The sequence below is a fragment of the Oryzias latipes genome, chromosome 5 (assembly GCF_053564925.1).
Source record: "Oryzias latipes strain Hd-rR chromosome 5, Olatipes_Hd-rR_3.1".
Classification (NCBI taxonomy): Eukaryota; Metazoa; Chordata; class Actinopteri; order Beloniformes; family Adrianichthyidae; genus Oryzias; species Oryzias latipes.
In genome coordinates this window covers 21,512,893-21,537,913 of record NC_136241.1, presented here as the reverse complement: position 1 = coordinate 21,537,913, position 25,021 = coordinate 21,512,893, and the positions used below count along the sequence as shown (strand labels likewise).

Genomic DNA, 25,021 nt, shown 5'->3' with positions numbered 1-25,021 from the left:
CTCTTACTGCGCGTTTGAGTGAAAATTTCCGAGCCGTCACATACTCAAAAGCTCACCATTTGATTTTTGTCACCCGTCAAAAATAAAATTTGGGCATTGTTACCCCCCCCCCCCCCCCCCCCCCCCTAAAAAAACATGGAAAAATGTCAAAAAAATGAATGGGGCCAAAATTTCTAATGAGGTTTAAAAAATAGTTTAAAATCCAAGAACAGAACCTTTGACCTAGGAAAGTAGCTGCGATCTTCAAAAAAGAAAATCACCTTTTGTACTGTAAATAAATAAAAATTTGTCGTAGGGATTTAGATCTACAGCCTCCTAACTCCTCGAATATGATTGAGCCGCGACTTGGATAAAAATTATGGATTTAGAAGTTATAGATTTTTAACAGCATTAGCAAAAAAACAGTGTCCACCTGTTGCTCGCACATTTTCCACTGGAATATTGTGAAATTTTAAGACACGAGTCCTTGGCTCAAGCTGAATGAAATGATATGACATGTGATATGAACAAATGAAAAATCTGGGCGTGGTGAACCAGAAACCTCAGTTGCCAAGGAAATCCCAAAGTTAATTTTTGCAGATTCTTCTAAAAACTACACATATCTGTTCATCACCCTCAGGAAACCCCCAAAAATATTTAATGAACAGTTGCAATGATTACACCAACAGAAAAGCCGCCATTTTGAATTTTATTTTTTATTTTTTTTAACTTATTAAAGTGTAAGGTACATTTAGCAGTCATTGTAGAGTGATGGCAAGGCCAGGTAGCGCCTGTGGGCCATACGTCATTCACAGCTTTAATTAATTCTATCACTAGCTTCAGTTTCTATTTAAAAGAAAAATTTTGCTTTACATTTTTACCAGTCTAATTGCCACATATTTTTATTATTGATTAATCACGTAAAAAAGTTTGTTAGTTTGTACATAATAGTATTTATTTAAAAAAGTTAATGTTCTTTTAACTGACATCTTTAAGAGTCACCACAGTTATTATTCAGTCCTTACAGACTATAATTATTGTAATCACATTGTAATCTTAATAAGTTAATTAGATATACTTCATTATTCTGCTTGGAAACTTGACACTGCAACAGTTTGGATCCACATCCATTATCTAGGTTTCTTTCCCTCATTTTTTTATTCTTTTTTTTTATCAAACACACCTGCATGAGTTATTAAAAATGAAAAGAATTCAGTTTTTGCTATCTTACAAGGAGATCAAAACTTAAAAAAAAAAAAAAACAGGGGGGACTAATATGGGATTGTCGTCATACATTAGTTTTTTTTACGTCATTGTTTTTTTACAACTCTGATGTTTGCAGATCATGCAACAAAGTAGTCATCAGACGATCTTACAGCTAAGCAAAGCTGCTATAATCTGGATCATTTGTACCTAATAATTCCAGAACCTGTAAGACTCCTTCTCATCAGGAGGTTTTAAAAGCCAGAACAAGGCATGAACCCCAAACAGTGTTTTCTTTATATGTAATGGGCCGAAGAGGGTAAATGTATAAAACAGCTGTTATTTTTTTAGGCTGTAATTTCCATTAGTTTGTTTCTCTTTTGGCTTTTCCCATCAGGGGTCGCCACAGCGAACAAGTCGCATGGTAAACTTGGCAATGTTTTACGCCGGATGCCCTTCCTGACGCAACCTTCTCAAACCGGGCTTGGGACCGGCACAGAGGTAGAGAAGGGAACAGGGAACAGCCTGGAGTCGAACCCGGGTTTCACGGACGGAAGGCGCTGCAAACCAGCACGAGCTAAACCGGCTCAATTTCCATTAGTTTACTTAATTTATTTAATGCCGGGGACTTTTCCCCACCAAGCCAGCAAACTTCCCACAGTAATATTTTAAAAGCTTTCAGAAATCTGACTCTATTAAATCGAACTTGATGGAATTTTTAATGGAAATACATTTGTGTATATCTTTTAATTCCTCACAGAAAGGAAATTCCAGTATTGCAGTTTAAATTAAAGACAAAAATATTAAGAATGGAATTAATGAAAGAGTTTATAAAAATGTCAAGTATGGCAATAAACCAGCACTTCAACCCCTCCTCCTTTGCTCTTTCTACTCTGGGTTGGGTTGGAATTCTTTCTTTGACCTCTTCGTGTCCTTGTCATTTCCCAGAGATGATCCACTTTATGGAGTGATCACATTCCTCTTGTAATTACAATGAAAGTGCCCTCTTTTATTATGTAAGAATAGATTAATATCTCAAAACCTAAATCTTGGGGGGAGGGGGGGATATATACATATTTAAAATGCCCCTCTCACCCTCCGCGGGTGGTTTCTCACCCAAGCTCGGGTCCTCTACCAGAGGCCTGGGAGCTTGATGGTCCTGCAGTATCTTAGCTGTTCCTAGCACTGCGCTTTTCTGGACTTTCTGAGGTCATTCCAGGTATCTGTTGTAGCCACTCCTCCAGCTTGGGGGTTACTGCCCCGAGTGCTCCAATTACCACAGGCACCACTGTCACCTTCACTTTCCATGCTTTCTCCAGTTCTTCTCTGAGTTCCTGGTATTTCTCCAGTTTCTCATGTTCCTTCTTCCTGATGTTCCCATCGCTTGACACTGCCACATCCACCACAACAGCTTTCCTCTGTTCTTTATCCACCACTACAATGTCTGGTTGGTTTCGCCATTACCATCGTATCAGTCTGGATCTGGAAGTCCCACAGGATCTTTGCCCTCTCATTCTCCACCACCTTCGGAGGTGTTTCCCATTTTGACCTTGGGGTTTCCAGTCCATATTCTGCACAAATGTTCCTGTATATTATTCCAGCCACTTGATTGTGGTGCTCCATGTATGCTTTACCTGCCAGCATCTTACACCCTGCAGTTATGTGCTGGATTGTTTCAGGCGCCTCTTTGCACAGCCTACACCTTGGGTCTTGTCTGGTGTGGTAGATCTGAGTCTTTATTGCTCTGGTGCTCAGGGCTTGTTCCTGGGCTGCCAGGATGAGTGCTTCTGTGCTGTCCTGTAGGCCAGCCTTTTCTAGCCATTGGTAGGACTTCTTGATTTCAGCCACTTCAGTTATGGTCCGGTGGTACATCCCATGCAGGGGTTTGTCCTCCCATGAGGATCTGTCATCCAGCACTGTATCCTCTGCTTTCCATTGCCTGAGACATTCACTGAGCACACTGTCAGTTGGGGCCTTGAGCTTGATGTATTTATGCATCTTGGATGTTTCTTCCTGCATAGTGGCTTCTACGCTCACTAGTCCTCGGCCTCCTTCCTTGCGGCTAACATACACTCTCAGGGTGCTGGATTTGGGAGATCAGACCTATGCAGAACAGCAGTGGGGACAGAGCATCACCTTGGTATATACCTTTTGAGGGATCCTTCTGGATCAGGATTGTTTGTCCTTCCGTTAGCCATTCGGGGTGAGTCCCATCTCTTAGCAGCTGGTTCATTGGTGCCGCCAGGCGCTCGTGGAGTGCGGTGAGTTTCTTTAGCCAGTAGGCATGTTTCATGTCAGGGCCCGATGCTGTACAGTTCTTCATACCTGAGACTCTTTCTTAGATGTCTGCCACTGTGATGGTCACTCCCTGTTCAGGGAGGTTGCTATGTTCTTTTCTCAGAGAGACCAGCCACTGGGCATTGCTGTTATGTGCGTCTCTTTCTCCCATATACTTTTCCAGTACTGTTCAGTTTGTAGCCTTGGTGGGTCTGCTTGGCTGTTTTGACCCTGTGACTGAGCGTTCACTTTCGCAGGTCCGGAATCATTGTCTCTTGTGTACCTCTTTAGGCGGCTCCTCAAGGCTAAGAGACTTTGTTTGGCACTTTCCATTGCTTCAGGTATGGGCATCTGGCTGTATCGCTTAGGTACTTGCTTTCTCATTGTATCTCTTCGAGCCTCTGTCAGCTTTGGCGTATTTAAAAATAAACTCAAGGAATTTAGCTAAAATGTGGGTCTTTGTCATTTTTTAAACATATAGTGATTTAGCAGTAACAAGAATTGTATTATTAAAAATAGTCAGACAGTTTTCTTGTCTCTTTGGATCATTTCTTTTAAGTCATTAAAAGGCCATTTTAAAACATACTGTACAGTAAATAAAATTCAAATAATCTTTTGTAAACAATTAATATCGACTATTCAAATTAATTATTCATTTTCTCTTTAAAGTAAAAGTTGTTTTTCTTTTGATAGAACATATATGGTTGTTTGTTATTAATGGAAGAATTTTAGAAATTCCTTTTTTTTCCTTAAAAACTCCCACTTTTTCCATGTCATATCTCAAAATGTTTCAAAACTTTTTTTTTAATCAAATAAAAAATTTATTTAACATAGATTAAACAACATATTGAGTATAAAATACAAGTTTCAACTGTGTGAACAAATTAAACATATTCAAATATTTGGTAGTGATGCCCCAGCCCTTGTTTAGAACTTCCCAATGTTTATTATGTTTCATTTGTATTTATGAATGGGTTGTCCTTTAAGGGCATCCTCTTTTCCACCAACAGACCTATATGTTTGTCTACAGATTCCAGACTAAATATCCACTTTGGAATGCTCTGACAGCTGCTCTCTGACTCTGAGACTCAAACATTTTCCAGCACACTCCACTTCTTCCTCCTGCTGCTCAGACGTGTGTCATCCACATTAATCCGTCTTCTTTATGCGAAACAGTGACATGGTTCTGGTGACAAGAAGTCTCAGAGAGATACAGATCACATCTGCTTCCCCCTCCTCCTCAGGACCCCCTCTATGAAATAAATCATTTTAGTTTCAGCTCCTAGCAGGAGGAAAGCAACCACATAAAGGTGATAATAAGTCGGATTTTTAACTCCAGCTGAGGTAATATTGATATTTTAGACGGTTATTGTTGTTAATCATTCTTCTCATTCCAAAGCAAATGGGGGTAAGAGGGACTCTGCAGGAGGATGCAGAAGAAGCAAAACTCAAATGTTTTTTAACACTGAATGTACTCAAACTAAAAAAAAAATATATATGGGGTGGAGGAGAAAGGTGGAGTACTGAGATAATTGTCAAGAGAAATAAAACACACCAACACTTTCTCTTTTTGAGACAGTTTGGGTCACTTTCCCACCTGAACATTCTTGTGTATTCTGTTTGAATGTGGTAATATTGTTACAAGTGTTCACACCTTCCTTTGGTTTAGGTTGCTTTCACATATGATGCTCACTAGAGCAAACCAAAGACTAAAGCAGACCAAACCACCTGAAATGAAATCCTGCAGTGTCAACATCGGCTCAGGTGGCAATGGCAGAAACAAGGAAATAAAAAGACGCATAAAGGAGAAAAAGAAAAGACATGATCATAATACTTAAAGTCAATTAAACAGTGGGCCCTGAATCTATATTCTATGAAGGTTTAATTTTTCGAATGGACTTATGGGAATGAATAAACTTTTCTATAATATTCAATTATTTGGAAAGTGCTGCACCTCCTCACAAAATGTACATATCAGTTGTTTTTAAACTGTGTGCTTCTTTTCTTGATTTTTTTTTTTATATTGCTCTCCTGAAATGGACATCACTAACACTTTCTCTCTCTCCATTGGTCAATATAAGAGTCAAACATTGACCAAATTACAATTTTATATAATTGGAGATTCAAATCAGTTTGTGGGTAGTCATGGCGGTTACTCAAGAATATGTGTTTGGAAAAAATATGGATCAGAAACTGGGTACTTGTCAGAAGTTCACAAACACTTGCTACATTTGCCAAATTTATCCTTAAAAGATCTTATACCATGATCCGGTTGAATACTCGATTCTGATTGGCTGCTGGGTATGCATTAAAACCTGATAACTGCACGGTGAAAAAAGAAGTTCGGTCAGCTAGCTTAAATGTTTTGTTTCACTGCGCCGGCTTCTTTAAAACAACGTTTTGCTTCATCATCTGGACAAAAACAAGCGGTAAGAGGTGAACTTTCTCTCTGAACTGATGCTTTATTCAAGCCATCGGGACGATCAGCATATATATATATCGTCGAAACTCGACTGCAGCGGTGGTGCTGCGCGACGCGGACTATAAGTTACGTGATGCGGCGCATCGCGCTTTTTGTGAGAAAAGCGATCCAAATCAGGAAAAAAAACAAAAATTAAGGACTAAAACCTGGTTAATATGTATTGCTTTTCTAAGTGACCATGGTATGAGCGGGTTTAATGGCCTTCGAGGTGTGCGTTTATTACTTTTTAACGCACTTCAGTTCCACGGCGTGCGTTAAAAAGTAATAACCGCACACTTCGTTGGCCATTAACCCTTACTTAACGCATAGCCTAATTATCAAAATAATTCTGAATCAAACCGTTACATTTGCAATGTTACTTTACAATTTGACTGTGATTCAGAGAAATGTTTTCAGGACAGCACATGTTTGGGCACAACTTAAAGTCCCAATCCTATCTTTATCTTAACTTTAAATAGATTTCAAGGTATTTTTTTAATTATGATTATTATTATACTGGTCTTTTACTAGGACAATAGTTTCTGCATATTAACAGAAGTTCATTAGAAATTCACCTCTTAGTTGTGAGCTCTCTTATTGGTAGAGGTTGTGGCCTGCCCAGCCCATTTTATACGTCACAAATGAGCTTTTTTCCAAACTGGATTTTTTTTCGTCTGCTTCTGATTCACAACAATTTGAATCAATAAATACATAGAAATGCAATTATTAGCTTTTTTTTTGTCTCCAACAACAGAAAAACCAAAACACACTTTCATCGGAGTGGATCTTTAAATCTTCATACTTCCAGTGTTAAAATGATACAACTTCCTTTAGTGAATGAAACTTCTATTTATTGACACTGTTCATGTGGGCCAAAAACTAAGCAGGGGACTTTGAAAATTGTGAAGACTCTGCTCTTTGTTCCCCCTCACCTTTCTTCTTTTCATCTGCCTCTTTCTTCCTTCTTCTGACAGTCTTCAAACAGCTGGAAACGACGCCGTTCAGTGTGTGTGCTGCACGGATGTATGTTAGACGGCAACATTCTGTGTTGTTTGATGCTGCAGCTGCAGGGTGCTCTTCTCTTAATAGGCTATTACACACCATAATACCCTCCAACATCCTCTCACACGTAGTTTTCAGCACAGTAACACGCACTTCCTTAGAAGACCAAAAAAACAAACCTCACCAAATCTGTCAACACACACCCTGAAGATGGTTTTGAACAAGTGAGAGTTTAGGAAGTGAGGAATGAAACACCTCAACCTAACACGCACGCTTCTCATTTAAACACACTCCCTCTCGCACTCAATCACACATGCTATTAAATTTTGTAATGCCTTGAGCCACGCTGACAGGGGGAGTGTATGCCATGAGTGAGTTGAGCTCCATGAGGAATAAACTGATTAAGTGTATCTGTGACAGACCCAATCCCTGCTTAGTGACTGCTGAGGGGGAAGGCAAGAGGAGGAGGGGAAATGAGTGGATGTAAAGCATTAAAACATCTTCACAAAGTTTTTTTTTTCTTTCTGATAGACAATATTTTAAAAAAAGAAGCTGGATTTTATCCGATAAGTCTGTTCTCTTCTTTAGTCTTTTTCTCTCTTTATAATTTGATTCCCTAAGTTTTTGCATTTACTTGTTCCTCTTAAATACCAAGATTGATGCATGTTTAAATTGTTTCACACATTAATAATTTACAATAATTATTAATTTAGCTTTCATTTAGCTTAATTTCCTCTCATTGCTACTTTTAACTAAAAGATTTTACTTAAAACTAAAACTCGTAATTTTGAAAAACTTTTCTTTGTAAAAAAACAATCATTTTTTTTGCAGCACTTGCACTGTTAAACATTTTCTTGACAATTAATGCAACAGGAGATCAAATACACTTATCTGTGGTTAATGATTCAAACTGCAAACTGTGACTAGCTTAAGACACAAAATATGAAGAAAATGTGCGCATTTTTCCTGGAAATCACACTGCTCTCACATTAAGCTCTCACAGACTTTTAGTCAAATGTGGTATGAAATGTTCCCTTTTTTTAAAAATGTGTTTAACATGCTCATGTTGCCATATTCTCTTTTTTTCTTTCAAATTACTGACTATTGCGCGGAATAGTTTGCCAGCAGCTCACGTAGTTCTCATGGGTTTAGAACTCACTTTCAAGAAATTCAATCAGGAATGACTTTAGATATTTTAAAAACATTTTATGTCCTGCAACATAAAGGCAAGGCACTGTGACCCTCTTTATCCCTGCAGTAAACCCTTAGTCACAACTGCCGCTACGGTTAGACACGGGCTGTCTGCAGGCGAAAAATTGGGCAACGCAGGTGGCCACCACGAAATGGGAAGGTTGTAGATTGCTCGGTGAGCCCTTCAAGAAAAAATATTCGTACACATTTTTTCCCTATTGCTAGGGACAGGTTGTAGAAACATTTACATCATGCAAGGATAAGGGAAAAGGGTAGTAGGTGAGACAGGCAGATTTTTTTTGACTCCACAAATCTAAAGAACTGAGAAGGGTCCCCTAAGTACTGTTCACGTGATAAGTGTGTGCACCTTGTGTGCAATCTGACTTTTAGAAACTAGGAAATAAGACAATTTGAGCGCAGTTGGTGTGGGCACGTGTGTCCGCCATTTGCATGGGGTCAATAAATAGCCAGTACTTGCACCTTACTAACAAGTGTGCTGTAAGGGCATAGTAAGACGGCATCACCTATTGAAGTGCATTCAACTTACATTACCCTTATGAATACCTTACAAAACACTTACCACATACACAACAATCTTATACTCCATTTTCAACGACGTACCTTCACCAACAAGCCTCAAGGGAACGGCAAGACACACCTACGCTCTCCTTAAGTGCTTAAAATGTGACCATGTGAAAACCCAGAAAACCCCCAAACCTTAAATCCTCTGGAATCTGATTCATAATATTTTAGAGCAAAATGTTTGGATGTAAAAGGTTCTGACCCCTAAACCAATAAAAATGACCCGAGAAACTGTGTTTCTAGGTGCTTTCACTGAGTAAAAGCCACAGCACTGTAGCTTTGAATCTGGTCTCCTGCTCTTAATGCTGGTTTATTATGTTGTCTTGCCGTCAGAGGTTCATGCCATTTAACCACACCATGACCTTTGATCTTAGGGAGAGTCTGAACTGGGCTCCTTCTGTCTGTAATGGAGTCATTGGGCTGTGGTGGCTCCGGCACATTAGTGTGTGGTGTTTGTATGCAGGCTCCAGCACACACAATCCGATCTGATGTCTGAAAATTGCAGCTCTCTGCTGGATTCGGATGCCCTGGCGAACCTGTCCAAGATAAAAACAATTTTGTTTGGCCTTTTGTGGACCCCTCCAGTTAACAAGTTCTCCCCAACAAAACTTCTTTTTTACAGTTGCTGGCGAGGTACTGACACGATTTTCAAAGATGTTAGACACCAAACAAAAACAAAAACAAAAATCTAACAGAAAAAGGGAGTAAACAGAGTCAAAGCTGAATGCAGGAAAGGAGAGGGAGGAGCTGCAAGGTTATGGAGACTGAGCCAAACAGTGGAGCTCATTAATGAGTAATGGATTTGTGATACTTTGCCCTTGGATGCCACAGTTCCTCATGACTTTGTTGTTTCTCCAATCTGGTGTCACAGATGCCAACATGAGAAACATGAGACAGAGACTGCATGTCCTCCATCTAGTTTATGATCCATGACAGTTTAAAGATCTGCTTACAGATTTGTGTTGTTTAGAGAATCCCAGTCTTGTCAAGTTTATTTAAAAGTTTGTTTTTGCGGGTTAATCATGCTATGGAATGGTATTGCAGCCAGTGGAGTGTGGGCTTGTGGTTTGACACCAAAACCTCTGCCAGTTTCTTTTTTCTTTTTCACTCAGGCACATATACATACATACATTCATACATACGTAGCACTAATTAAAGGAAATCTTCTATTCTCTTTGTCTTCCTTGCTTACACACAGGAACACACTGTCAGCCTCTTGAAACCTGTGGCCTGTGTCCAGATCTGAAATGTTTGCGTGCCAGTACCTCCTGCCATTTCAGCCCAATTAGAAGCTCCCCTCCTTGGGCAAAAACCAGCAGAAAGAGGCCTCCCCCTCCCTGCAGCTTCATGCCAGTGGCTCTCTTGTTATGACAGCCTCTCACACTCTTTTTGTGTAATTACTGCTGTCTGAAGGAGTCAGACAGTATGGGGTAAGAAAGCAGGAGAGAAGGAAGGAAAAGGGAATAGGGGGAACGCAGAGGAGAGGCAACCATGGTGGACAGAGCCATCTTTAAAAAAAAAATGTATGAAAAAGAGGAAAAAGCCCGGAAGGCAGGCGGAAAAAAGGAAGTGAAGAGTAGAAAAAGAAGTGTGCAGACAGCTGGCATGCAGCCCCCTGTTGTTTGTTTTTGCAGGTTGTGAGCATGTGAGTGAGTTACAAAATGAGTGTAAGTAAGATGATGGCGGATGACAGTAACTTGTACAGCACAGTCACGCTGCCGTCATTGTGGCCACTCAGCCAGAGCGGCTACGTGACTCTGATGGATTCTAGAATAATTGTCACGGGGATCCAGGAGATCATCATTAGTAAGGGTGTTTATGAAAAGAAAAACAGTTTTGTATTGAAAATCAAGACCTCAGACCAGAATCTTTCTCATTTGCAATCCTTCCTCAGGGGACTTGAGAGTTTGGGTTTCAAAATCCCAATGACATAAAGACGTGCAAAGTTTTCTCTTGCAATACACAGTGTCAGAATGCAGTACTTTTTTTGTAATCCAATATCACACATCATACTACGGAGCCCCTAAAGGGCCATTGATTAAAAAAAAAAAATGGAGGAAAAAAATTTTTTTTAGAAGTAAAAAAAAATTTTTAGAAGTAAAAAAAAATTTTTAGAAGTAAAAAAAAAAAAAAAAAAAACTAACTGGTGCGCACCAGTTAGTTTCAGGTGCGCACCAGTTAGTTTCAGGTGCGCACCAGTTAGTTTCAGGTGCGCACCAGTTAGTTTCAGGTGCGCACCAGTTAGTTTCAGGTGCGCACCAGTTAGTTTCAGGTGCGCACCAGTTAGTTTCAGGTGCGCACCAGTTAGTTTCAGGTGCGCACCAGTTAGTTTCAGGTGCGCACCAGTTAGTTTCAGGTGCGCACCAGTTAGTTTCAGAAGATATCACATGGTTGACTTGCTTGCGCATTGTGCACCAAGTAGCTACAGTTGTCTAGAGAATGGCTGAAGTTGAGGATATGGACCTTGTAAACTTTATGAAAACACGAAATATTACTGACAATGTCATCAAAAAGATTGTGGAAGACAAGGTAAGCAACATTACTGCTGTTAATATTTGCAATATGATAATTTCAGATGCTCACGTCTCTTTCTCGCACATGCTGTGTGCTTACCATTTTTTATTGTTTGTGTGTGTGTGTGTGTTGGTATGTGTGTGTCGGGGGGGGGGTTGTTTTAGATCGACATTAATGTGATAAACGTCATGACTGACCAGGACTTAACCAAATATATTGAAAGATATGGAGATCGGCTAGCCATTAAAGCGTTCTGTCAGCAAAGAAGCGCCGCGCTGGAAAGGCCAGGATCAAAGTCATCGCTCATGCAGCGAGTAAGAGACAAAATTCAGGGAAACCGAAACCGAAACCAAACCTGCACTGGCAACATGGCAGGCCGTCATGCTGGAAACAAGCATGCAACAAAAGACACTCGGCGGATTGAAATGGGATGGCTACATTTTTCTGACGGCAATTATCATCAGGTCCGAACAAGGCATGGAGGCGGAACTCGTCATTTGAGTGTCCAGAAGACGGTCACTATGGAGGAGCTGCTGGAAACAGGAAAGAACTTGTTTTTCTTAAACGGACACTCTTCCAAAGGCGAAGTGGGTGACTTCGAGTTTGACATTCGTGATTTCAGCCACAAGATGGTTCCACTTGGATGCACAGTAAATGAGTTATATGAGCAGACCAAAATAAAAATGCTGCGAATTTATTTGTGCACTCGAGAAAAGGAAAAAGAGGATTCTCCCACAGATGTCATTCTTTCGGACACATCTTCGGATTTCGAACCTTCTGAACCTTCTGAGGACAGATCCGCAAAGGTATGAAAGAATTTATATTTTTGGTATTTAAATTATATTGTTGTGAATTATTAATCAGATATATCAAGAGTGTAGATTACTAATGGTTTACATACAAACTATTGCAAAGACTTTACAGATATTTAAGCGGTGTTGAGATTTTTTGTTTCGTTGTCCTTTTCACTACGACGCGGAAGTTGGCTTGCGATTCAAGATTCAAGTTTTATTGCCGTTTGCACATGTACATCGGAATTTTTCTTTGGCATCTCTCATGTCAGGATAAGTTAAAAAAGGACAAAAGAAAAATTTGAAGAAGAAATAATAAAGAAAATAAAAATAAATAGAATAAAGTTAAAAGTCAAAATTAGACAACAAATTTACATGGTGTATAAAAATATAAATATCAGTAAAATATGATAATGAATATTGCAGAGACCCGATCTGTACAGAAGCATTATTGCACATAGAATTATTGCACATATTATTGTTTATTGCACTTAGTAATTTAGTCCAGTCTTCCCTCTCTGATGTCCTTTGCCAGCATTCTGTCGATTCGCGAGAGCACTAAACTTGAATAGTCCACTGCATTTTTCACAGTAATATATCATAGAATCCAGGTTTGAGCAGTCCAGGTCCTTTGGTTTTTGATCAGGTGCTTGGTGATGCTAGTGTGAAAAATGCGGCAGAATATTCCTTTATTAGTCCTCAACTTCAGCGCCGTTTTCTCACTTAGAAGAAATTTTAGTTTATTCATAGTTTATTTATAGACATAGTTTATTTAAAATTTCGAAGCATTACTTTATACAAATAAATACGTCTTCACACACTTTAAAATAACCCTGTTGCTCATCCCTCAATCTTTACTGACAATGTCATGATTCATGAACGACAAAACATCCTCTATAAATTACATCAACATGAAACAGCAGCTCTGCCTGCGCCTTAGTGTTCATAAAATACATACTTTCTGGCCAACAACAACAACTGTTACAACAATTCAAAAGATGCTATATGCTACAAATATGCATGGGGTGGCCAGCATATCTTTGAGGGTGGCACTGGCCACCACATGGGGAGTCTCTACTTGATGCCACATTATTTTCACTTATAAAAAATATTAGCACCGTCAGAATAATTCTAAATCAAGCTAAAACAGTCTTAGCTGAGACGCACACCATATAAAACATGTTGAATAATTTTAACATGTATCAAAAGTCCATAAAATTTTGTTTTTCTTTTATAGAACAGAAGAAAACAGATAAAAGCTGCAAGAAGCCACATCATCAGAAAATCCGCCAAGAAGAGTGAAAGAGGCAATCAGTTTGATCCCAAATCATCAGATTCTGATACATCACCCAGTGTCTTCACAAAGAAAAATCATGGACTAGTAAGATCCAACACATATTGATGTAATTTTATCAACTCAGTCTGTAATTTATATTGTATATTTCATTTGTGTTTTCTTAAAGTATAGCTTCAACCAAAAAAAACACCCCACAAAGTATAAAAGTACAAGCTACAGGCGTTTATAGCAAATAATGTACATGTGTTTAAAAATATAAACCACATTTGTACAAGAGCGTAAGTGCATTCCATGAAAATGGAAAAAAATAAATGAAAATTTTGTGACTTTTATAATTTTGAATTTAAGTTTTAATTTATTTTCCTTTATTGATTTAATGCATTTGCCTTATTATGAGTTCAGTGATTAGTAGTTGATTTGCAAAGAGACCGCTTAACGTGGGTGGAGTCAGGTTTTTATTCTGATGCTTTAGTCCAACATATGCATCAAAAGCTATTTAACAAAAAATAACCTTTGTAGTGACGTGTAGTTTGCATGATGACATGGGTCAAACAAGTGCTAAAGAGAAAATTCTAATTCACATCATCTAGCTCAACAGAAATGCCTTCAGAACCTCATGATCCATGATTTGGACCAGACCTGAAGATGTTGTGCAATCTCTCCCTAGATAGGAACAAATAAGATATATCTATCAATTTTAAAACAGTTTCTCATTAGCAGTTTGTTGAGAAACTAATTTGCTATTTTTTTCCTAGTTTTTACATAGGAAAATGTCTTGAGATTTAACTACATTGAAGTTTCTTGGTAGTGGGTAAATGCTTTGAGTTGAATGCTCCCTACAATGATGTAATACAATTAAAAATGTCTGTCTATGTACGTCTACATCAGGGGTCGGCAACCTTTACCACTCAAAGAGCCATTTGGATCAGTTTCCCACAGAAATGAAAACACAGGGAGCCACAACATCCTTTGGAAAACCCAGTGGTTCCAGTGAATGGCATAATTTCCCTTGTTTTTAGAGTTTCTAAAGAGATGTTCTTTTTTGAATCTTCTGTCATTTAATGGGTTCAAATAGAACTATTTCCCAAGAGTCCACAAAACTAGCACATATTAAGCAGTCAATCCGCTTCTCCAATAGATTTTTGTCAACAAACAACTTTTTTTTCTCATCTGGACCAGGATGTTTTTGGGCAAAAGCTGCATATTTTTTGTGGGATGTCTCGCCACATTTTAGACTTTGTTTTCTAATTCCTCTTTACATATTACTCACACTGGTAAACATATCTGCCCAGGGGCCATTAAACTGTTTTCTTCAGGAACTTCAATTCTCTCAAAGTTCTCCATCGTTGTCCTTTCTGGGTCTGGACATTGTTGCGATTACACACCAGCGGGAGTTGTGGTGGTGACGCAGGTTATTAGTCACATATAAATGTAGTTAGAAAATGTCTATATGTATAGATTTTTTTTAACCTAATACTCAGCCCATCAGTTCTTTGTTCTGTTTTTTAAAATTATTTTTATGAATCTTCCCGTTTACTGCTTGCTGACCGTAGCCGTCAGCCCTGAGAAGCTGCTCCAAAGACGAGAGACTCGCGTGGTTCCAACCTGCTCACAAACATACATCAGCTGGTCGACAGATGACCTGGAGAGGTTTTGCATGATGAGGTTTTTATTCACTTGTCATTCAACATGCACTGTCTGTTTAGAAGAACATTCCATCCCATAACGGTCTCTAATCTGCATTCACAGCTGTAGACACGCCCTCTATGGTGCTTTCTTCCTCCTGCCCGCTCGCACATGCCAGTGGTGTTAAAGGCACCACGACAATCTTAGAACATTATAGTTATTTTACGAAACCACAGAGAGCCGCAATACAGGGATGAAAGACCCGCATGTGGCTCTGGAGCCCCAGGTTGCCGACCCCTTGTCTACATGAACATTCTACTTTAGATTAAGTGGCATGTTTATGGAAATAAATGTATGTTCACAAACTAAGATGACAGTATAATTTTAATATTATCAACAGGGAGGAGAATCAAGTAAGCAGTCAAGACCCCACTCTGAGTTGCACTACATAGAGATTCTCCATTCACCTCCTCCAGATGATGATGATGGGAATAATTTACATTTACCCACAAGCAACCAGGAAGTTGAAGATGACTGCCCGATCCTAGCTTTTCATGAAGAGACAGAACAGTTAGTCGGTGAGCCTAATCCTCATCTTGCCCAGGCTATCAATGCATCTCTTGAAGACTTTGAAATACAGTTTGGACCTCACTCTGGCGACGATGGAGCAAGTCTTGACTCCACTCTTCCCTGGAATCCAGATACTCTCGACACAAATCAGGTAAGAAATGCTGTTTCTATTCATTAGAACTGTTTTTTAATAACTTGTCATCTTTTTTTTAAAACTAATTCTATTACATATTTTTAACTATAATCTGTAGATTAATATCTTCAAATTTGTAATGGACTACTAAAAAAGTTAAATACATTTATAATGATTTGATTTTTAATAACTCATTCTTTTTTTCCCCAATTTGGAAGCATTCAACGTGGAGTGAAGGAGCTGCATCATCAAATATCGATCAAGTGTTCCAAACCCCACCTGTAATGGACATCCGCTGTGTTTCAATTAGGCGTATCAATGTAGTTCAGGATCTCATAGATGTCTTTATGGACCCAGAAGTCCTTAATACAAAGCTAAAGATGGATTTGAACAATGAAAAAGGTTTTGATAGTGACGGTGTATCCAGAGAAGTCTACTCTGCTTTCTGGGAGCTTTTCTTAGAACAATGTGAGGGGGAGGAGGAACGAGTTCCCAGACTTCGACCAGACTTTACGCAAGAGCACTGGGAAGCTGTTGGAAGAGTTTGGTTGAAAGGATATCTGGACCATGGCATCATACCAATCCAGCTGTCACCAGCTTTTGTTCTTGCTTTCTGTCAAGGAGTCAGTTCAGTAGATGAGGAACGTTTGATGATGTCCTTTAATACATTTATTTCAGGGCCTGAGCGAATGGCAGTTGAGAAAGCTCTCCAAAACAACATGGATGAAACTGTTGAAGAAGACCTGCTGGATCTTTTTTCTAGAATGGGCTCACACTGTCTGCCCTCAGGAGACCATTTACGGGCCTCTCTTTTAACAATGGCACATAAAGTATTGCTTCAAGAGCCAAAGTTTATAATAGACTGTTTCCACTCCATCATCCACAATGTGGTTCCACCTCTGACTGAAAAAGACATCATGAACCTTTATGAGTCTAAAAAGCCAACAAACAAAAAAGTGGCCCAAACAATAAAGCCAACAGTTGAAAACCTTGATCCACAGCAGCAGTCAGCCTTTAACCATCTGGTAAGGTATGTGAGAAGTGCTGAACAAAAAAAACTGGAGAAATTCTTGCGCTTCTGCACAGGGTCCACAGTTCTTTGCCAGGACAAAATCGAAGTAACCTTTAATAGGCTGTCTGGTTTAAGTCGAAGATTAGTGGCGCACACCTGCGGTGCCGTCCTTGAATTACCATGTACATATAGTTCATACCCAGAGTTTCGAGCAGAGCTGGACAACACTCTGTCAGGTGACTGCTACACAATGGATATTCTGTAATAGACCAGTGAATCAGTGCTTTTTTTTCCTGTCTTTTTCCTGTCTCTTTAGTTTTTGGGCTTTTGCTTATGGCACCAATTCCTTTCTAAAAATTTAGCAGTAAACTCAAGAACTATTTGTTGTATTTACTTCAACATTTTATTTTTTTATCAGTCTGAATTTGGTGTAAATGTCCGAATTTAGAGCTCCGTCTCCCCCTCTGGTCACCAGCTGGAACCATCTCAGGAGTTCTAACCACAATTCCTGTATAGTGCACACCTTACTTTCATTCACTCAGCCACAGCATACTTGAGCTCTGTACTGAACTTACCACAAAGTATTGTTTGTGCCACACTGTCTTCCTTATCATATCTTGTATCTGGACCTGATTTTCTGTCTTCTGACCCAGACTCTGGTTGCCTGCCTGGACCCTTGCCGCCACTATTTTGAACATACCGTCTCTCCTCGGATGAACTTATGCCTTTTATTGATTGGCTGACTGATTAAAGTAATTTAGGTTTGTGGACTTTCAGCTGAGCTAATAAACCTGCTGCATTTGGATACAGCCGTCTGCCTGATCTTGTGACAGTGGCGAAGTATTCAGTCACAAGAACAGGCAAGACGACTGGATCCAAATGCAGCAGGTTTATTAGCTCAGCTAAAAGTCCACAAAGTTAAATTAGAGTCAGGCAGGCGGCCAATCAATAACAGGCATATGTTCATCCGAGGAGAGACGGTATGTTCAAAAAAGTGGCGGCAAGGGTAATTGATACAGCTGTTTTCTCTAATACTTTTCTTGCCATAACTAAAAAAAAATCATTTATTGTTTGGATGATCATTCCATGATAAACTGTGTAAAAAAACAACAACACACATGTTAAAGAGCTAAGTTAATGTTTTTGCTAGTTAATTCCACTCCTATTTTGTGGTCATTCAATTTAAAACTGTTCTAAAGCCATAAAAGGTAGAACTTGGATGTTCTTAAATTCAAGATCTGTTCTTTTGTTTTAGCCCTCTCACAGGTATGAGATTGTGGTACTTTATTATTTTTTATTACAGATTTTGTAATGGAAAGAGATTAATGGAAAAGTACAGTTGGAAAACAATGTTAAATACCCTCTGAGCTCTCCCCTAGGTTTTCTAGTGTTTTTGTTACAATAAAACTACATTTGAGGCTCATAAGTGGCTTGTGACTTCTGTTTAAACTAACTAAAAATCGATGAAAACTTTGCATGGAAAATTATTTAGAAGAGCTTGTGCATTTATAATAATCCTCGAATACAAATAATCTAAACAATAACTATTTTTTTAAATTATTCTTGGCTCATGTCTCAGAACATATTTCTGAAATGAAAGATTCTGCACAAAATAAGACCTTCCAAGTGACTTTTTAAGTTTAATTACGTTTTTAAATAAATTGAAATTGCAGGCATATTAATAACAAAGGCATTCAATATGATTTTACTTTTTTGTTAGGGAAAATACATAAAAGATTTTTAAAAATACCTGTAATTTAACTGTTCAGGTTCAAATGCATTATAAAATAAAATAAAAACATTTCAGCATTAAGGCTAACAATACATGTTTGGTCATAAAACGTGCAGAACTTCTGAACAATTCTGTAATGCATTGCTTAAATGTTTCACATCTGGCCATCAGAGATCACGGAGGATGTGATCACATTCCTCAAGTGCAAGTACAATTTCAAAGCTTGATGAACATCATTTGAAAATGCAAATCTGATTCAGCCATCAGAATGCTGCACAAGTCGTAAATGTCTGTGTCACATGGCACTGTTGGTCTAAATGTGTAGTTTGCATGACACAGTTGTATGTCAGCATCATCCACTGGAGAAATGCTGTAATCCATTGCCATTACCTATTAGGGTTTAAAAGTGCGATCAATTCTCCTCGTAAAAAGAGATAGAGGTCAATGCCCATGTATGCGTCAACAGGAACATTTAGACTGTTTTCTGCCATAATGTGGGTACAGAGGGTGAACACATCATCATCACAAGCAATGTTGCTGCGGTGGATACAGTCATCTTCACACCTGGCCAGATCTTCCTCTGACACTTGGCACAAATAATCCTCAGTCTCATAAAGTTCAGGAATCAAGAACATTGCATCAGGACGCCCATGAGGAACATGTTCATTACTAGATGGACGAATCACATGGCTGTTCCATGTTTCTTTAGTGGAGTCCAACTCATCCTGCAGAAGTGACAAAAAAAATCTAAATGCTGGAATTCATTAATCAACAAGTCATAAAAATGCAGTTACATAAGTCTTAATTACTATAAGGGCCTATTTGTTTACCTTTTTAATACAATGCAAGTAAAATTTTTGAGATCTAACCCTATGTTGCCCCTTTCTGCTGTAGCTTTTTGCCACTTTCAGATTTAAATGGAAAGCTGTGTAGACATACAAGAATATGATTAAGTCAATTTTCCCCACCTACCTGTATCAGTCCAAGAAAACAGAACAACATGAGGTTCTTGTCCAAAAAGTCACCAACAAAATACCCTTCATCTTTTAGTCTGTGAAAGTGGTCCAGCCAAAAGTCCACACACTCTTTGCGGAGAAAGCCCCACCAACTTTCTATTCTCTGATTAGTTGTGCTTCTTCCCCAAATAAAACTTCTTTCACCAGCATGAGCATCATCATTGTTGCGACGAAGATAACATTGCATATCTCGAATGGAGGTGTTTTCTGTCCCCATATCGGTTCTCAGGATCCGAGCACATCCATCCAACTCCTTTATGGTCTCAAGGAAATAACCTCCAATAACTTTGGGGTCACTGCTGGTAAAGTATGCATTCAGCCATAGGATCCTCCTTGAAAATCCATCAATGGCTCCATTGATGCATATACCAAAGGGTTTCAGTTTGTCGTATGAGTCAACATGCCATACAAAGTTTGGCCCCCTGGCAAAATACGCTCGTCTATGCAGTCTTCTACTTCTTCGTGCTTCTGTGCCCTCGGGGTCGAGAGTTGAAAGAATCAGACGAACATCCTCTTTCCTGGTGTGCAAACCATTTTCTTTGCACTTACTGTGCATCCATCTGTAGCCATGCAAAGCACCCGAACCTTGGAGCTGCTCTCTTATGAACTTAACAGATTCCTCTAAACTGTCAAAGTGGATTCGGCGAAACAGTCCATTATTTTTCAGAACTCGTTTTAAGGTTCTCAAACTGAGAATGATTTGATGTTTTCTACTTAAAATACGAAGGATGTCCTTATAGACAAGGCCTAAGTTAAAGTAAAACTTTATTAGGTCCAGTTTATCCATAGTTGAATGGCAGTTCAAGGGTAAAGCACTGAGAAATCAGGGTCACATCTTCCGTCTTTTCACAAAGAAATTGCCTGGAAAAGGAAAATAACAGAGGTAGGATTACCAGTAGTGTTAAAAACATCCTAATTAAAGAAAAATTTACATAAAATTTTACAAACAATTTTGTAATTCAATATGTGTGTGTTGTGCAACAAAAATACAACTAAAAGATTAGTTGTACATCACTAATTGTACAGAAATTTGGTGCCTAATAAATTTTCACGTGTCAGGATTAGGTTAATACATACGTGCTGACAACATTAGCTGTGCTAATAACAGATTTAGCTGCGGATCAAATTAAACTGGAATAACCATCAGCCTTTATTTTGTCTGGACCCGACGAGTAACACAAATTCACAGGGAAATGTGTGCACTGTTTGTCAGGACTGTTCTCCCAAAATCCGCCTCCGCCTGTCCCAAAGCCCGTCTTCTGTCTGACCCTACAAATCTCCCGGAAGACACGGTTCTTCTGAGTCCGGGCGGCAGTCCGCTCACGCTGAACAGGGAAACGGACTGCGGTCCGAAGTCTCCTCTGTTGCACACACTGTACAAAAGCATCCTCACATGCATGCAAACACGAAGCTAAGGGTCTATCAGCCCTGCTCATAGACATGCAAATGCAATGTAATCTTGCAAATATTAACAGCAGTAATGTTGCTTACCTTGTCTTCCAAAATCTTTTTGATGACATTGTCAGTAATATTTGTTTTTTTCAGAAAGTTTACAAGGTTCATATCCTCAACTTCAGCCATTCTCTGGACAACTGTAGCTACTTGGTGCACAATAAGCAAGCAGGTCAACCATCTGATATCTTCTGATACTAACTGGTGCGCACCTGAAACTAACTGGTGCGCACCTGAAACTAACTGGTGCGCACCTGAAACTAACTGGTGCGCACCTGAAACTAACTGGTGCGCACCTGAAACTAACTGGTGCGCACCTGAAACTAACTGGTGCGCACCTGATACTAACTGGTGCGCACCTGAAACTAACTGGTGCGCACCTGAAACTAACTGGTGCGCACCTGAAACTAACTGGTGCGCACCTGAAACTAACTGGTGCGCACCAGTTATTTTTATTTATTTTTTTTTACTTCAAAAAAAATTTTTTTACTTCAAAAAAATTTTTTTTTACTTCCAAAAAAATTTTTTTTCCTCCATTTTTTTTTTTTTTATCAATGGCCCCTTAGGGGCTCCGTATCATACTGTACCACAAGCTGCTAAAAAAACTTAAACCAAAAAACTGTTTTTTAAAGACACATTATCTCCTCTCTCTCTCTCTCTTTCTCTCTCTCTCTCTCTCTCGATGGATGGATGGATGGATGGATGGATGGATGGATGGAGTGCTCGAGTGCTCCGATTATCATGGGCACCAACAGCATCTATACATGTGCATAATTAAAATAAAATAAAGAATTAAAAGCATACATGGAGCGCCATAACCAATTGTCTGGATTAGTAAATAAAAATATGTGTGCAGAATATGAAGTAGAAACCCCAAAGTCAAAGTAGGAAACACCTCCAAAAGTGGTAGGCAATGAGACAGCAAAGATGCTGTGGGACTTCCAGATCCAGACTGATAGGATGGTAATGGAGAACCAACCAGACATTGTAGTGGTGGATAAAGAACAGAGGAAAGCCGTTGTGGTGGATGTGGCAGTGCCAAGCGATGGGAACATCAGGAAGAAGGAACATGAGAAACTGGAGAAATACCAGGGACTCAGAGAAGAACTAGAGAAAGCCTGGAAGGTGGAGGTGACTGTGGCATTTAAATTTCTCCCAGTGGGATTTTATTATTTTTAGGTGATACAATCATTAGATTTATAAGTTCAGCACTTTTCTAAATGTTTCTAAAAATGAAAAAAGACCAAAAAAAGACTAAATAAGTGTACACCTCCATGACAATCCTGTGTACCCCTAAAGACTCGCTCAGATATATTTAAGTTCACAAAGCTAGAGTAGAGAGTAAAGCAGATTCACTAAAAAGTGTCCCTAAATAATTGATCACAATTGTCGTTATGTTTTACTTAATGGCTGATATCCTAGAAACAACTATTTGTGCTTTATTGACATTTTAAGGTGAAGTCCCGTGACTTTTATGGCCGATGTATTCCTCCTCTTTTATGCCGCTTCTCTTTTGCATCTTCATGTGGCGGCCGTGGTGCAGCGGTAGGGCGTTCGACCCATGATCGTAAGATTGCAGGTTCGATTCCCGCCTTGCATGCCCATGTGTCAAAGTGTCCTTGGGCAAGACACTGAACCCCACCTTGCCTCTGGTGGGAGGTTGGCGCCAGTGTTCAGCAGCGGAGCCGCCGCCAGTGTGTGAATGTGTGTGTGAATGTGTGTGTGCATGGGTGAATGGGACTGTGACTGTAAAGCGCTTTGGGCCTTCATAAGAAGGTAGAAAGCGCTATATAAGTATACGCCATTTACCATTCAATCAGCCTTTCAGAGTCTTCAAAAAAACGCAGATGGGGTCCCATCTTTTTTCCCCTTCTCTTCTGCCTAGTATCCCCCACAATCCAGAGTTTGTCCGTTTTTTGCTCAGTCTTTTTCTTTTACATATTTTTTTTCTTCAAAAGACTGTTCTGTTGGGGAGAGATAATCAGTCTAAATCCTGCCTCCCACCTCTGCTCTCACCTGCTGTTGCTATGTCACCACTACGCTAAATTGCTGCCTCCCATTACATGTAATCACTCTCATATGCACCCTGATATTACTGACAGCTATATTAGAGCCCTGAACAAAATAATTGTGACTGAAAGGGACAAAGAGAGCGGCTGATTTAAACTTACTGTCTTTGACATTGAGGGTCGAGTGTAAGGAGTCAAGCTTAAACAAAGCTGTGGATATTATCTAAAAAATAGAACAAAGTTACAATTTCTTTGTGACTTTACTGAATGGATCATGTCCTCACTACTCTAGTATTTGAATAACTTCTCATGACATTAAGTCTGCAAAATCAGTTCTAAAAAGTCAGAAGCCTTGATTTGTCACCGACCTTTTTTTTAAATTTGTCTTTTTGAGCATTTTGACAAAAGCATTTAAATTAAGATGTTTGGAACAACTGTTGAAAATGGATTTCTGACACAAACTAACCTTCTCGAGGTGTAGTCGAACTTTTTTTTTTGAACTTCTTTTTCTTTGGTATCATAACCCTGACAATATCCTTGCTTGTCATCAGCAGTGCTGAGTTCTTTTGTGTGAATCTGTCAGTATTCAGTTTATCTCAGAGGAAGCTGCTCTGGGACCATTTCAAGTAACAAAAAAGAAGAATTCAATTTAAAGAGTTTTCAAATAAAAACCGTTCAAGCAAATCCTGTCAGCCCAGGCACCTTCAGGTGTTTATTTTTTATTTTTTTACTTTGCTTGAATATGATTCTAAATTTCAGTGTGAAAGATGAACTAGTTTTGTTTCTTGATTAAAAGGACTTGACGTGACAGACATGACTCTCTTCTTCAGTTTTTTGACGCTGCAAGCACACTAGCCACAGAAAAAACAACGATGAAAGTTGTAAATCAAAAGTATAGCTTTGCTCTCAATGATTTTAAAGGACTGTTGAGTATGTGACAACGTGTATTTAATTCTCATCATTCTGCCTCCCTGTAGTTAGTCCCCCTCCCACTAAGTTAGCTTTTCCGATCTGTGGGTAAATGTAACTTTAGGCCTGGCGTATTTTTCTGTTATCTGATCCCACAGACGATCACACCAGGGTCCGACTGCAGCTGCTGGATGGAGACCCCCACTCTGACTACATCAATGCCAATTACATTGACGTAAGTGATTACTCACACATGCAAACACCAGACAGGATCTTAATATTGAAGTTTGTCTTTTTACTTTCTGAAACAGCTATTTTAATTACCCCAAATAAAAAATAAAAAAAATGAAACAAGTGAAAAGAGTCACAAGAGGCTGTTCTAAGCAGTGCTCCCACATAATAAATAATTCAGAACATGTGATCTAAACAAAATCTGCAATTTAAAAATAATTGTGTAAAAACAATCAAAAAAGAAAGTGGTAGTAATAAACAGTAGTGATAAATAGCTTAAAACTAGCTTAAAATGTTGATTAGTGTTTCCATCTAAATACACAACAGAAATAGAACCACATTGAGGTAACAGATCATTAAAAGTCATATTTCAGGGTTCTGAAGTTTTTTAACCCCTTGGGGGGCCGACTCATATCCATGTAATGTATTCTAACTTTGAACAAATCATAGTTTTATATTATACCTATGCTTTGTGGTTGCCAAAAAAAGTCTAAACGAGGGAACACACCTTTTTCAGGTATTAACTATTGTATGTTTCTGTAAAACTTTAATAAAAACTGTTGGAGTTGCACAATCTGTTGTGTCTTCTTAGCTAAAAATAAAGTTTGTCAACTGTTTGTAGCAAACTATTAAACCAAAAACTATTAACAGAGACATTATAACAAGAATTTGGTCAAAATCGGTCTTAAAATGTTCTTATAATGGGCACTTTAGTTTTAAAGGCACTTATTCTTGAATAGAATCTGTAATAACGGCACATCTTTACAAAAAAGAAAAAAAAGCCAGACTGAGTAAAGTTTCTCTGTGGATCTACACAATGTTTTTGTCAAGTTATTGACTTAAAAACACGAGTAAAAAAAAAAAAAAAACAAAACACTTTACATTCCTATGGACCCATTTATGCTCAATGTAAAAGTGTTAGACTGATTAAAAACACTTCAGTGATTGCAGAGATGTTTTTACATGTCAATAATTTGTCAGTAATTTGTTTGTTTTTTTGCACTAACTGTTCAAAAAAAAAACAACTCCCCTAT

The 25,021-nt window shown here is 38.8% G+C and overlaps 3 protein-coding genes across 21 annotated transcripts in view; 2 read left to right on the top strand and 1 right to left on the bottom strand.

Moving 5' to 3' along the window:
* The window catches only part of ptprt (protein tyrosine phosphatase receptor type T), a 311,398-nt gene that overhangs the window by 254,311 nt on the left and 32,066 nt on the right, over positions 1-25,021 (top strand). For 11 of the 18 annotated variants that reach the window (XM_078948033.1, XM_078948029.1, XM_020703323.3 and 8 more), the window contains one exon: positions 23,906-23,991. In XM_078948033.1, coding sequence (XP_078804159.1) covers positions 23,906-23,991 — 86 coding nt within the window. Of the gene's footprint in view, positions 1-5,834; positions 5,889-23,905; positions 23,992-25,021 lie in introns of those variants that run through there. The other 7 variants (XM_078948035.1, XM_020703325.3, XM_078948030.1 and 4 more) reach the window with 2 other exon arrangements.
* LOC111948006 (uncharacterized) lies at positions 11,012-17,045 on the top strand. Of its 2 annotated transcripts, XM_078948036.1 has the most exons (5): positions 11,012-11,224; positions 11,374-12,015; positions 13,238-13,381; positions 15,324-15,644; positions 15,845-17,045. In XM_078948036.1, exons 1-5 carry the CDS (start codon positions 11,135-11,137, stop codon positions 16,901-16,903), a joined length of 2,256 nt encoding a protein of 751 aa, XP_078804162.1. In that variant the 5' UTR covers positions 11,012-11,134; the 3' UTR covers positions 16,904-17,045. The 2 variants fall into 2 exon arrangements, with proteins under 2 accessions (XP_078804162.1, XP_078804163.1); XM_078948037.1 differs by lacking the exon at positions 13,238-13,381.
* On the bottom strand, positions 18,634-21,016 carry LOC144992321 (uncharacterized). The gene is made up of 3 exons (XM_078948038.1): positions 20,878-21,016; positions 19,343-20,247; positions 18,634-19,095 (listed from the first exon to the last, which is right to left on the bottom strand). The coding sequence occupies exons 2-3, from the start codon at positions 20,171-20,173 to the stop codon at positions 18,757-18,759; spliced, it is 1,170 nt and encodes a 389-aa protein (XP_078804164.1). The 5' UTR covers positions 20,174-20,247; positions 20,878-21,016; the 3' UTR covers positions 18,634-18,756.